Source organism: Pseudomyrmex gracilis, unplaced genomic scaffold, assembly GCF_002006095.1.
Source record: "Pseudomyrmex gracilis isolate BER0280 unplaced genomic scaffold, ASM200609v1 scaffold_315, whole genome shotgun sequence".
In the NCBI taxonomy this organism is placed as follows: Eukaryota; Metazoa; Arthropoda; class Insecta; order Hymenoptera; family Formicidae; genus Pseudomyrmex; species Pseudomyrmex gracilis.
The window spans coordinates 33,621-48,665 of record NW_018020899.1 but is presented as its reverse complement, the minus strand read 5'-3'; the positions used below and the strand labels follow the sequence as shown (position 1 = coordinate 48,665).

At 37.7% G+C, this 15,045-nt stretch overlaps 1 protein-coding gene across 1 annotated transcript in view; it reads left to right on the top strand.

Moving 5' to 3' along the window:
* LOC109860030 (sodium/potassium/calcium exchanger Nckx30C) overlaps positions 1 to 15,045 on the top strand; it is a 48,283-nt gene that overhangs the window by 15,381 nt on the left and 17,857 nt on the right. Inside the window, exon 3 of the mRNA XM_020438869.1 lies at positions 9,545 to 9,842. Coding sequence (XP_020294458.1) covers positions 9,545 to 9,842 — 298 coding nt within the window. The remainder of the gene's footprint in view (positions 1 to 9,544; positions 9,843 to 15,045) is intronic.

The following is a 15,045-nucleotide window of genomic DNA, read 5'->3' as shown; positions in this document are numbered from 1 at the left end:
AGTCGAAAAGTCCTGAACCATTTTTTTCTATTATTTATAATAAAGGAGTAATTATTGAGTAAATCAGGCCAATCAGCGCCGACCTTTAGCCAGGCGCACGTCAGTGAACTACGCGGAGTGCTCACACACATCAGGCGCGTGGTTCACTGTCGTGCGCCTGGCTAAAGATCGGCGCTAATTGGCCTGATTTACTCAATAATTACTCCTTTATTATAAATAATAGAAAAAAATGGTTCAGGACTTTTCGACTCAGTTTTATTCCTTCTATCTGCCTACGAGAGATTGTACGGCAATTCTGGGACACCCTGTATATATATATATATATATATATGTACGTGCACATACAGTGTCTCTCTCTCTCTCTTTCTCTCTCTCTCTCTCTTTATATATATACATATATATGTATATATGTGTGTATGTACATAATAACACTTAGACATACAATTTCGGCTGTGTTTAATCGATACAATGTTTAACTTACCACGTTCAGTTAGCATTGAACCGAGGATCGCATGGTATTGCACAATTTTCAAAAATAACTCGGCGCGCTGAATTTCAATGAACAATCAGCGAGATTGTTTCAACATGGTCGGTGAAAGCTTGCGCCAAACCAGTCAGCTAGCCAGCCTGATTCAAACGAGATGGAGACGTGAAATAATGGTCAGATGCGCGTGAACATCAATCTAACTGTCTATATTATCGTGCGATAATCTCGTCTTGCTTTTGTGATAAAACCAAACGACAATGCGTCCACGGCGCTTATTGAGTAATGATTTTTACAGCAGCGACTCGTGATTTTTGTGAAGAATGTACGAACCGCAAGGCGGAACAATTAATTATTTCTGTATAAAGTGCAACTCAAAAAATCATCCACTTTAAGTTATATAAAGGAAAATAGAACGCTATTTCTTTGCCTTCCCGTGTAGTACAAAATAGTTTACTTTTGAACGGCGAGAAAAATTTAATTGTTCGGATAATTGAATTGTCAGGCCAATCGGCGGGAATCTCTTGCAATCTTTTGATCTATCTCTTTTTTTTTTGTTACCGTGTGCGCATTATCGGCCGTAGTACGGCCGTTTCTTTAAAATAAAACTTTCTGTGCCAGAGTGGGAGAAAAGAAAACGCAAGAGATTATTTTACCTTGAACTTTTCCGTCTTTGGAGTTTATTAGGCCAATGTTTTGTATAAGTGTATACGAAGAGAGCGACACAGCATAAAAGTTTGTTTGATATTATAGAAAAATCTGACAATAATGTAAGAAGCGTTGCTGTTGGATAAAATTTTTCAGAAATATATTTATGTGTGTGTGTGTGTATGGTGCGCGCGCGCGTGTATGCACAAATGCATGCTTGCAATTAGTATCCATTATTCAGAACACCGTTCGAAAAAGTTCGCGCAAAATAATTTTACACCGTTTGCACAACGAGTGTGCAACTAGATTGAAAGTAAAAGTTAGGTAATTTCAATCGTATTGATTTGGTCTGGGATAACCGATTCGCGAAGTGAGAGACTTCGACGAGACTCCAGCTAGTTTCGCACGCTAGAGCAACTGTAGTTGCCGTAAACTTCCTCCAATTTGAGGCTTTCGAGTACCTCTTTGCAATTGACATGGTATTCATTGATTACATCGCCATGACATATATCATTGCGCTTGTTAATTTTCTATACCTGTCGTCGACGCAAACTTGATTAGAACGTGCAATTTTATGCGCATTGCGTTATTTTATGCATTTTTGTTTGCATATATTTTTATTTCAAAAATATGCTATTATATACATATATTTCTTTACACGTTTGCTTTTATCGCAGTTTTACTATCATTATCGTTATTATTATTATTATATCTTTTTTTTTAACAGAGAGAGTTAATTTCTCTCCTGCGCGGTAGTTTTCTTCAAACTGTTTATACATCTGCAATGATTATCGGTTATTGTCGTGTGTGTGTGTGTGTGTGTGGTGTGTTTATGTAAAAGAGAGAGCGTTGTAATAAACAAACTCGAAATCTAGCTTAAGAAATATTTTCGCTCAAATAAAAGGCTCTCGTCCCGTTTCACATTGAGTATGCAAATGAATTCTTTAACCTTGCTGTCTAGGCCAACTTGAAGATTAAAGAGCTAATATTGAGAGCTTTAATATGTTGCATGCAGGAAACCTTATTATTCAGTTATATATATATATATAATCTTATTATTATCTTTTTATCTTCTGACACGTGCGCCGAATTTCCCGTTAAACATTTTCATTATAGTTCTATTCCGTCGCAGAAAAAAAATTGCAAATATGGATTATTGTATATGTATATCATTTGTTCTGATTAATATAAAGTAGTAAGTATAGTGTATAACCAAACTCTTTTAACGCACAACTTTTGCGTTCATATGTGTCGACTATGTGCACCGCAGCAGAAATAGAATTTCGTGTGACATTTATAATTCTGTGAGACGTTGTCGCCATTGACATTCTAGATTTAAACCGCTTCAAGCATAGTATGTGACGCAGAATAGAATTTTAAATTACGACTCTGCGCGTGCAAAAGTTTAAATGTTACAACATATGTTAGTTACTAATGTAATAATACTTGTTTTATTAATTTTTAAATATTTTGTTATAAAAATGCGACATGTTAATTGTTTCGTCTTCTAATGAGTAAACTCAAAGAGCATTATTATTGCAAAATGTTCAAAGCAGATTTGATTAAAATGTATGTTTTTAATCTCGTACGGTTTTGCTCTCAAATTAATCTTGTTTGTGCTGCTTTAAGTGATGACTTGTAAAAAAAAACTAATTAGAATTTATATACCCATCATAGTTTTTGTATATTTTACTAAACGTATGCATGTTACTGATATGTTTGTGACGTAATACTGTGTGTAATTGTTTATTTTTTGAAACAAAAAATCTATATTTGCGAAGAACTATACTTGTGCTTGTAATACGTCATATTGACATATCTACACAAAAATTCGTCTTGTTTTTTTTTTATGTAGATAATTTTAACAGATTTAATTTCGCAAACAAGTTGTATGCACAATTTTTAATCTCTCATTTTTTTGAACTACTTACCTAATCACAAAATAATAGTAGATATCACCAAATATATTGTTACGTATACGCAATGCATTTCTTGCATAATTAAAACTAAGATATTTCTAGTCTGGTGCGATATCACGGACCTTTAATCCATCGGCCAAATTAAACGCGACGTTGGCAAGCTAACAGAAATGAATGCAATTTTCTCTCAGTTAAAAGAAACTCCCCGAAAGAGGCAATCGCGTAAAAAAGAAAAGAGCTGTGACATTTCTCAAAATAAATACGCCGGATACAAACAAATTGTCCTCGACATCGCGCGTTTCTTTTCACGTGCGCCAGTTTTTTTTCTATTCCGGAACATATATACATTATATCTGTATGTATGTATATATATATATATATATATATATGAGAGAGTAAGAACTATATATATTCAGCGAAGATAATGCACTCCGCAGTTTTAGTTATTTTTAAAGTGCTTTTGATTACAAATTATCAATAGAAGATACTGAGGCCTTTGTGTAACATACATAATCGAATAAGGTCACGAAAAGTTGAATAATTTCGCGATATATTACCCGAGGGAAGGCGTTTTGATAATTTCTTCGATATCAAACGAAAAAAGCACACGGCTCGTGAAATCGTGATCGTCTATACGAGAGAAACTTAACATGTAAGCGTTAAACTAACTCGCATACATTTACCGCGAGTTCACGTAAGCTGCTTATACCTCGTCCGTGTGCGCTCGGCTTAACACGCGAGTACCAAGCATGTTGTAACAGCCGACAATCTGTCATAAAGCGCGCTCCTTTCAGCGATGACAATATTCAGTCGGAAAATGGAAACGGGGCGGCGCACAGTCTTTCATACAATTTTCGATACAACTATCTTTGTCAACTTGCGTGTCATATGTGACATTTTGAAACTATTTTTCCGTCCGACATATGTATAATGTTTCAAATGGGAACTGGGCAATAATTATCGCGCGCGCATTTAAACCACGACGTGGAGTAATAATATTATATGCAATTTCCGGAGCAATTTTGCGACAATGCGCAAGAGTGTGTTTTATGTATTCTCGGACTATTCATTACTTTCTTGCATTACTGCAAATCATCCGTTTCCGTGACAAAAGTCCATTCGTTTTCTGTTTATTCGAAACGTTACGTTTACGGGCAAAAAGTGTCTTCTCTTAATCTTGCTCTTGAATCGATTTTTGCGCGAGTCGGATATTTCCAACACAAAAAGATTCGACGGCGAAGGCAAAGAAAGAGAACAAATCCCCATCTTTCCATCGTCCCATCTTTCTGATGGAAAACGCGGCCATAACTTCCGACAAATGCTGGAAAAATTCGTCGATCTCAAATTATGATTCGTTACTTTTTTGACGTGAAATGCCACACATCGATTGCTGAAACGAATGGATCTCTATTCGGCGAATCGAGTTGCGCGCGAGTTTGCGCTTCCATAGTTAAGTGACATTCGAGCGAGCTTTGCATTTGTCAGGCTTTGCGCGATCGAGTTAGTCGGCTTACAATTTAACACGTTTGATGTTGGACACTCTTACATAGACATAGTATGATTTTTATTGGCGCATCAGTATTTTTGAATATCGAATATATTTTATAATATATATATCTCTCTCGCGCGCGTTCGATCGAAAATATTCAATCTTTTGTGTTCGTACAAAGCATGTAATTTATTATATGCATATTTATATTATAATGTATTTAAATATTAAATTACTGTTAAATGAAGCAAATGTATAGCGAATAGCTCCGAGTTACGCGAGATATAGAAAACGCTGACGTACAAATGAAACTTGCGTATCAACGAAATACAGACATTTATTTATTTTTTTTATTTTTTATTTTTTTTATTTATTTACAAATTTCACAATTTGACAAGATACATATTTGATATATAAAAAATAAAATATCTTTTTGGTACATGGATACGTACCTACATATCGTCGAAAATGAGATATGTGCGTCATGAAAAAAGAGGAGCCACGCCGCAATTTTTCGACAGCGATCCCTGAAGATTCCTTCAGATATCTCTTTGTGTGCTGCGTCTGCACTTCCTCTTCCGCCATTCTACTCAATATTATCGCACACAGGACTCCTTTCCGGCCTACTTGATATCATAAAATGTTGAAGAATGGGGTCGAATTATCACTGCGGAGACAATCAGCAAAATATCCAAGGACGAAATTTTTCTTAATTTTTTATGTACGCGGAACTTGCTCTGCACTTCTCACAATTTCTTTTATCATGTCGAGAATTGCAAAAGGACAACTTGTAAGGAATACGATCTTTACGCAGTATACGGGAATGAAAGAGAGAGAGAGAGAGAGAGAGAGAGAGAGAGAGTTGTTGCGGATCGTAACGCGCGAGAGACGCGCAAAGTTCTAGAATTGATGAAAAATGTAAGCGAATCGACAGAGAGAGAGAGAGAGAGAGAGAGAGAGAGAGAGAAGTACAGATAGAAAGTTTCAGAAATCGACAAATCTTTCTCAAGTCCGATGAAATACTTGATAAGTCGACTCAAGTTTCCTTTGAGTATACTTCGCAAAAAGAAGAAGTAAAAGACGTTACAAAATCAGTACGCAGATGGTACGATCTTTTCGATGGGAACTCTGTGTGACGTCAATCAAATATCTCGGACCTCGAATTAATCTTTTATCAATGACATGTTGCGATAACTAGGTAAATCGAGACGTATTGTTGGAGCCTGAACATTGTCGAATTACGGCGCTTTATGTTTTTGTAGATTATTTTCTTAACGTATTTCCATGACATCGAATTGCGATTACACGCACGTTACTCGCATCGGACAAACATTATTTTGAAAAAAAAAAAAAAAAAAGAAATCGCGATGTCTAATTGCGAAAGTAAGCGAAAAGTTCTTTCGTCCCGCGAGACTATTAAATAATTCGTCAGCACACACGCTGTGTAAATGTATTGTACACAAACACTTTTGCTTATTAATTTTTTTTCCCGTGAGAATGATAATTCACGCGCAGCAAGTTGCAATCTTATCTTTTTAAGTTAGTAATAAAAAGCAAAAACGGCTAATGAGCAAAGTTATTTTTGGTTATCATCAGAATCAAGAGGTAATATTGCTGACAACGAGCTGCGAATTATTCAAGTAGATATTATAAGAGTTTGATCCCCATAATATATACGCGTGCGCGCGCGCGCGCGCGCACACATACAAAAAATGTACATCTCATTTAAATATATGAATAGAGTAATTCTTGTATTTGCGCCGTGTCGAATTTTTGCATCAACGCACAAGTCATAAAAAACAGGAATGAAGATAATTTACGCGCAACCACTTTGTTACGTGCGTTTATATTATATTAATATTGTGGCGTAATTTCACTTTTTTATTGTTAATATTAACAAAACCATCATCAGTTTAATCGATTTGTCAGCGTTGATATGTGTGAGCAATCATTATTTATTACAAATATGTAAAATGATTGTAACAAATATCCGCGTAAGATATTTTTTTTCGCCAACAAAAAAAAATAAAAATTTATGATTATCTTAACGTAACAATATATATCGCATAATATATATGCCCGTTTAACTTGCTTTTTGTTTGAGTGCGTAAACACTTATTCCTATTGATAAAACTCGCATGGGCGTTGCCACGAGCGAGAAATGACACACACACGCACACACACACACACCTCGGTTATAGGATTTCATAATAGATACACCGCGGTAATTGTAACAACTCCCTTAAATATTTGAACAGTAATCTCGGAAAGTTGTTGCGCGCGGATCCGCGACTATTCCGTTATAATTCCTGCGGTTACACGCTTTTACCGTCTCGAAATTCAAATCGGGCCGCGCAGGTGCCTCTGGTAATTAGAAAGTTCATTACTCCGACAAGGGAGTGACAACGACAGAAACTTCGTATCCCCGTATACTCGCGCAGCTCTTGAAGTGAAATTTTGGTGTGTATTGCGAGGTCTCGCCTGATCTTTGCGCACTTTAGAGACTCGTGTACACTTATCTCTCACATTCACGACATCATCGACAGATGCTATGTATGTATTGATATGTACCATTGACGGTACGAAGCCCACACACGCATCCTCAACTACCTAGAAAAGCGATCCGCGTTTCTACGTCCCACGGAGCAGAAACTCCGTTCGCCGCAGAGATAAGGATGTCAATTGCAGCTTAAAATACAAACCGCGCACAATAAGTAAGACAGACAGCTGTAATAAATATTGTTACTTTACACGTGTGCGCGTTTTTATTTTTATTTTTTAACGTGTCTGAAAAAACAAACGTCACACTTCGTTATTTTACATCGTTTTTTTTTTTTTTTTTTTTTATCTGTCACGTTAGAGCCCCGCATGATTTGTTCCACATTTGATGTCGGAATAGGCGTTTCAAAATAAGATTATCGTGTGTTTCAGGTTTATAGCGAGACCGCTCGATTCGATTACGTATTATGAGATTTTCGTCAGAGCGGCGTCAAACTCATACAATATATTCTGGTCACACAGGACATGTCTGTAACGTCATTATCGCTTAACACAATCTTTGCTAACATCTTCGTCTCGCTGGATATTGCGAGCTATGTGTCAGTTTCATTTATTTTGATCAAATTATACAATGGAAATCTTTTTTCTTTTTGTTCCCAGGTGTCAATTCCAGGTGAACTATTTCCGCTTCCATTTTTGCGCACGCAAATACAGAGATATAAGAATAACTATAAATCAAAAAACTGCACTATATAGATCGTGTGAAGAAGCATATCTTTTCTCGAAATGTGTTTTCTTTTTGTCTTACATATATGTACGTCGTAATATGATTATTTTGCAAAGAGTGTTGCACCACAAGTGTTAGTACAGCACGTATATAAACTTCTTTACGGTATTTAACATATCGCAATGTTCGTGACAGGCATTCCGCGTTTACAAGTTGCGACATGCAACGATCGCAACTGGCACAATGTCGTTCCCGCGACTAATATTATTATTTCGCTGTGTGCGCCATATACAAAGTTATTGTTGGAACGCGATTCGCTAATGCGCACACGCGGAACGAGATCTCTCTCGCATCTCTCTCGGATTTACTTCGTTGTCGTCATTCCGTAGCCGTCAGAAAACTTGATATACGTCGCGTTCCCGGGAGAAAAAAAAAAAAAAACATCGGAAAAAGCATATATACTATATGCATTTTGATGAACTCGACGGATATATAAAGACACGCGGTTTTCGATCTCCTCGCCGTGTTGTATCATCCCGTTTTGACTATACGTATTATCGATGTCATTTTTAAGTGCGTGTCGAGTAACATCCACGGAAATGACGCAGTCCGCAGAGGGCGAGAAGATATTGCTTTTTAGTTTTCATCTCGCTATACATACATATATATTTATATGGCTGCGTTCGTTTTTTACTTGCAGTACTGAAAATTTATAGATTCGTGTCACGTATACTATAGATTTTTCAATACTGTCAGTAATAACCGAACAGAGTCATATCTGCTATGGGAACGTGCCGTGAATAATGTTGACAATAAGTACCTTTTGTAATGAATTCCTTTGTGAACATTGAGAGTAAACCAAAATTATAATTACTTTTATTAAATAATTTGTAGAGTGGGAAGGGGGAATAAAAAATATTCCATGTGTGTGTGTGTTTATGCAAGTAAATGCGTATAAGTAAAAAAGTTTCGTGAAACCCGCGTTTGAGAAATAATAAAGGCACTTTGGTGTATAAATAAGTAAACTGAAACGGGTGTAATATGCTACCACACTTTAGTCTAAGTACACAACCGCATGATGCTTAAACATTGCGGTGGCGTTTGTTACCCGTACAGACCGAAAATGTTAATTACGTTCTCTCGGCCGCGATATCGTGGGAACCGAGCGCGAATTTTAATCCCCGGTGGTCTTCTCCGCCCAGCGCGCACGAGTGAATTTATATTCCGAGAGAAGGCCATTATCGCGACTCTAACCGGTCTGATTAGAGACAGACACGACCACGTGAATATTGCGAATCAGTCTCAAACCGAGATCGATCGATGAGAGAATGATCTCGCAATGAGAGAAATACACAATCAATCATTTATTCTCAGGTTAACACACACACACACGCGCGAATTATTTGAGAAATAATCACACAATTCCTTAGTCAGATTTTTTTTTTCACGCTTTTGCATCTCTCGTCTCAATTAAAACCATATATATGTATATGTAGATATATAGTACACATTATATTCTTTCCACCAGCCGAGAAGTAAAAACGTCGCAAACGTCGTTTTTTTTGCATGGACACCTCTCAGAGAAAAGTTTCCTCTAAAGTTCTCAGCGAATAATCCATGTTCGCGCGTTCTCACCATCACATAGAAATTCCCGGCAGAGTAGAGAGAGTCACAATGTGTAATATAAACGACAAACGAGCGCGGAACACATAAGCGATAACGATCGCGGTGAAAGCCTTTCCACTGAACGCCGAAATGGCGTTGTGTGTGTGTTCCAGCAGCATCCGAACGCGACCAACAGTAGCGAGACGAGCGTGGGTGGCGTGTCGGGTGCGTGCGGAAGCAGCGGCATACCGGTGCCCGGGGAGGCCGGATGCAGCAGCAGGGGTGGCAGCAGCAGCGGTGCCGGCGGCGGCGGCGGCGGCGGCACAAGCGCCGGACAGAGCTGCGATCAGGCCCACGGGGGTCCGTCTTCGCACACGTCATCGAAGGAGAGCCATGCGAAGTTCCGGCACGGCCTGCTGCAGCTTATGATACACACGATCGATCCGCTCCACGACGGTCAGTCCCGCGCCGGTATACCAACTCCACACTCTATCACTCTCGCTTTGCAGCTTGCGACTCGTTTTTCTATTCAGCACGCCACTATAGTTTTATTAGATGTTCTTCTCTCCGACACGTTTCTGCGTCTCTCTTGAGGCGTATTATTTTGGCGAGTTTGCAGCATCACGACGACGATGTATCTTCCTTCCTCCCCCGGAAGAACGCGGGAAATTCATCGTATGTCTGGCTAAGTAAAAGTTTTTTTTATTTAAAAATATCCTCTTTAATAATAATAATTTCTTTGGTAAATATATTCAAAAGCAATGAAATATCGAAGCTGATTATTTTTTTGTAGAGAATATAAATTGGTCGTTTTTTAAGTGAGAATGAAATTTATTCTAACCAGCATAAAGATTAAAATGGCCGTGACTTTATTTTTTTTTTTTTTTTCTGACATGAACACACGCAAAGTTCAGCGGCGATAACGAAGTTCTCACGGAATTTTAAACAAACATTAATAAACGCCCGATCGGATCCAATTAAGAATCTGTCACAGTAGAACAACGCAAAACGCAGTCCAATCGGAGTTTTCATTAGCAATATGATTTATGATTTTTTGTAAAGTTTTGATTTTTGCTACGATTTCTAAATTCGTAAAGCGTGTGTGTGTATAATATTCTTATAGAAAATAGAAATAATATAAAAGCAAATTATACCGCTGTATCAGAGAAATTTCGAAATTTTAATGTAATTATTTATTTGAAAAAGACGTTATGAGAAATTTAAATGTAAGGTATATATATATACGGCTGTTGACGTCAAGATGGCATCTGTGAAAATGTGCGTGAAATAATGATTGTGTACTGCACATTTTCGAAAGGTGCGCATTGATTTGACAACAACACTTGTCATGAATGACAAGCTCAATTATATATATATGTGTAATATAGTCTTGCTAGTATTGAGTTTGTTTGACGGATCTGCATGAATGTTATATCGATTGCAGACAGTAAGCTTTTGAACGCTGCATGTTATATATATATTTATAATGCGTGTAGAGAACATTTTTTAGTATACATATATATATATATGTATCATATATGTATCATATGATACATATATATATATATATATATATATGTATATATGTATCTTTTGATTTTTATCTAGAAAATTTTAAGAGGATGACCATCGATTGAGTGATGTGAATAACATCTTTCAACAGAAAGAAATCATCCTCCCTGATAAATTGCTATATCGGCATTGCACTCTCGCTTTCCTCTGTCCCTACTTTCTTCCCTTCCCGTGTGCTATGCATTTCGATAAAAACCTCTCGTGCAAGAATTTTGTATCGACTTTACGGCTTGATTGGTTGAAATTTTCACTGTGTTCAAGGGATATGCGTCCAAAAATAAGTTATCGATGACACAACCATGATCGCACTGACTCGTATGCCGCAGGTTATAGTCCGTTAATAAATTATTTGGTGAAGATTGAAAGCGTAGGAAGTGAACTCACGCTTAGAAAGACGATATTTTCTTTATATCCTAAATTATTAGCATTTAAATCATTAAATTTGCGTGAATGCTTAGCATTTACTTACATAGGTACTACTTGTTCTCTCTCTTTGCAACATTAATTCAAATATCTCTGCAAATTCAAGATGTTGATAATTGTTCATTTATTTACAAGAAAATAAATCTCACAAAAAATACAGGAAAAAATATATATGTATATACATATATCTATATGACGTATGTACATATTTGCATATATATATATATATATTACGTTATCACGCAACTAAACAAACGCGCGCGGGCGCGATAGGGACGGCGAGAGATTTCTAACCGAGACCTCATAACGCGATATCAACGGGACAATATCAGCGTGTGCGGAAGGATATAACAAGATACGCGCAGTCGCGATATATTGACGTGATTAGAGCGTCGAAAGATTAAGTGCGCGCGATATGGCGCGCGAGAAAACGCTATGTTCGGGTTCGACAGAGGCTAGAGAGAAATAAATGCAACTGTACATATCCCGTGATATTTCCCTCTTGTTCGCGGCCACCCGTATGCATTTTATAGATCGAAAGTGGGCGCCGTTCGGGAGAGAAGTCGCGCGGGGAACGTTATTTTGTTCTGCGCCGTCGCCGCGTGCCGCGCAGTCGCCGAGCTATATATTCCGTACGCGCAAACGTGCACACAGAGCGCGGTATTAAACAATAGCAGGAAAAACACGATAACGTTTCCATTTTCTACAATGGACCGAGAGATTACCGGATTGGCCGCGATTTACATTTTCTCTGAAAATGCCGCGCGCTCGTAGGAGCGACAAAACTTACCTTATGATTTAGTAAAATCAGCGCGTCAAATTTTCGAGTGCGGTAAACAGAAATGAATAAATAAAATATTTAGGAATATTTCGACAAACGCGCGCAATTGTAAGAGAGAGAGAGAGAGAGAGCAAGACAAAAAGTGCAAAACGAAAAAATATTATAAAGCGGAGCTACTTATGCATAGAAGCGAGTTAGAATGTGCGAATATCTTAATAACATTTACAAAAACTATAATCTTCGTTCGCGTTTGTACATGTTCGTACGCGTAAGAAGCAGGATAAAAAATCAGGATAACTCGGATTTGTGAACAAAATGCGCGGAGGCAGAGAGAGAATCGCAGGTCTCGCACGAAAGGAGTTGTCTAATTGATGGTCACCTTTTTCTTCGCGATGCCGCGTGACCTGACCCATTTGCGTGGCTGTGTCTTCGTGGCTTACTGCCCGCGTATGTATGTGCACGCTCACATACGTATCTCCGAAATCAATCCCACGAGGTTACCAAGTTTGCCCCTGGATTAGAGATTTCTATCAAAATCGTCATCCGCGTCGCGAGTCCCGAGTTTTTTCCGTGCTTATAATTTAGCGATTAACAAATACACCGTCACGTTTGTGCGAATTCGGTCTGCTTATGGTTTGCAGAAAGAGGCGGATGTGCGGTCGTTTTCTAAGGATAAGCGCGCGATTATCCGGCTAGATCGGTCCCGATAATCCCCCGAAGCATCGAAGGGATTCCGAAAGGAAGAAAAGATTTCCAATGCGCGTGGTTGCGGCAGCACGTTGGGAAAGTTTGTTCCTTCTTAAGTTTCAGTGAAAGTGTCATTTGGATAGGAAACGAAAAGCGCAATTCAGAGAGCAATTATCGGTAATCATTAAATTGTTCGGGAAGTAGATATATCGCTACGAAGAAGGTGCGCATCTCACCGAGCGTACAATTTATTATATATAAGTATACGCGAGTATAGTGTTCGCTGCAAATATTGTACACGTTACAACTGCGGAGTTTGCATCGCGCGATTTATCTGACACGGCAATAAATGTGCGAGCAATATAGTCGAAATATGACAAAAGGAGATATTGGAAGAGAGGGATAATCAATCTATTTTCCAGGAAACGTTCGTATGGCTCTAATATTACATGTTGAGTAATTTTGTTCTTACAAAGCCGAGTTAAGTCGCAGATTTCAAATAAATTTAATACTCCTCGATATATCTCTTTCGTTTCTCTGTGACAACGTAATTATATATTTTGCGTGTCTATTTATCGCGAGTGTACATTATCGTTGTGAAAACTCAAGTCAAGATAACGCGTGTGTGTTTCTCACACACACACACACACACAGAAATAATTGTATCTTTAATTTTGAACGCGTTGTTCTTAATTCTAGAAAAATTAAATTCGCAGCAGTATTTTTTTTATTAAGAACGTTCTCCGGACTACAGTGGTTGGCAACCTAAATACAGTGGTTAGCAACCTAAAATATCTCTTCTCATGAGTAAGTTTGTACTGCTAAGTAACAAAGTTAAGTTGAGCTATTCAACACTGCTAAGACCCGCTTACTCTGCGCAGAAGTTCAAAAATAGCTGCAGTATGCAGCGCACATAAATCCAGCAAAACAAAACCCCCCCCCAAAAAAAACAAAAAAAAGCTACAGTTTGAAAACAAGGGTTGCTTGCCATATTATTCAAAATCGTATTTTAATTAAGACACTCTCCGCTACCACATACTTGTTTTAAAAAAAAATCCTACAAAACTTGTCGTCAGTAACTTTAAAAAACCCCGCTTCACAAAGGCTCGGCATAGGAAATCCATATTAAAAATTGAAACTTAAATCTTCCATATTTTGGAATTTAACATCGCTACCCCTATTATCCAAAAAGGCTACGTATAAATAAGATCATAAACTATGTATATTGCAAATTTAAAGAAAATCCTAGGAAAATCAATAATTCGGAGAACGTCCTTAAACTGATGTTTTTTTATCTCGTTTAACAAAGAAATATAGTGTAATCTTCAGAGTATCGTATCATCGGATTTGGATGAGATAAGCGTGCGTGTTTGTGCAGTTGAATTCTGAACTTTTCTTCTTTCTCCAAATTATCTCTTTCCAAAGCAGTGTGATGTGCGAACGTTCGGTGTCACCTCGTAATAAACCAATTCCAAACGTTATTATAATCGCGGGAAGATGAAAAGAGAAAAACTGCAAAATCAACATCCCGAAACCATTTGTTTCGGTTTATATTCGCGCACGAAGCGACGAGTGTTGCGGTAATACACTCGTCCATGTGTTAATTTCTAACATCGATCTTTCTCAGAGCTGCCAGGAGTATCTGAAAAATAAAAAGCCCGTATATATATTTGCCCGATTTCTCTCTTGCGTGATAGCACAATGACCCTATCCTAAAATTTAAAAAATTTCCAGATAGTATCAATTTGTAGAGAGCTTCTTTTGTATACACGTAATATTCTAGTCAATGATTGAAGTTTATTTCGTAACTGTGAATGTAACAGAAAAAATATTTTCATTGAATATATGTATTCTAATTTATATAATTATTCTTTTCCGCGCGCGCAAAGAAACGGATTTTGTTATAATACACACATTGTTGTCTTGAAATGACAAAGTACAAGAAAAGTCGTCACACGCGCGGAAAAACAAAACGAGTGTGGTTTAAAATTCCGCGCATACACACGGCGTGTTTTTTTTTTCTGCATCCACCTACTTATGACGCCGCACGTCGCGAACGGCTCGCGATGGAAGCACGTCATTAATCTTGATGCGGCGTGGGAAATGTTCAATACGGCGATTTCAAAAGCTCACGTCTCATCTTCGCGAGGAGGAAACAGTGAGTCCGTGCTTTTTCACTTCGAAAAGTTAGACCTATTCTGAAGATCTGCG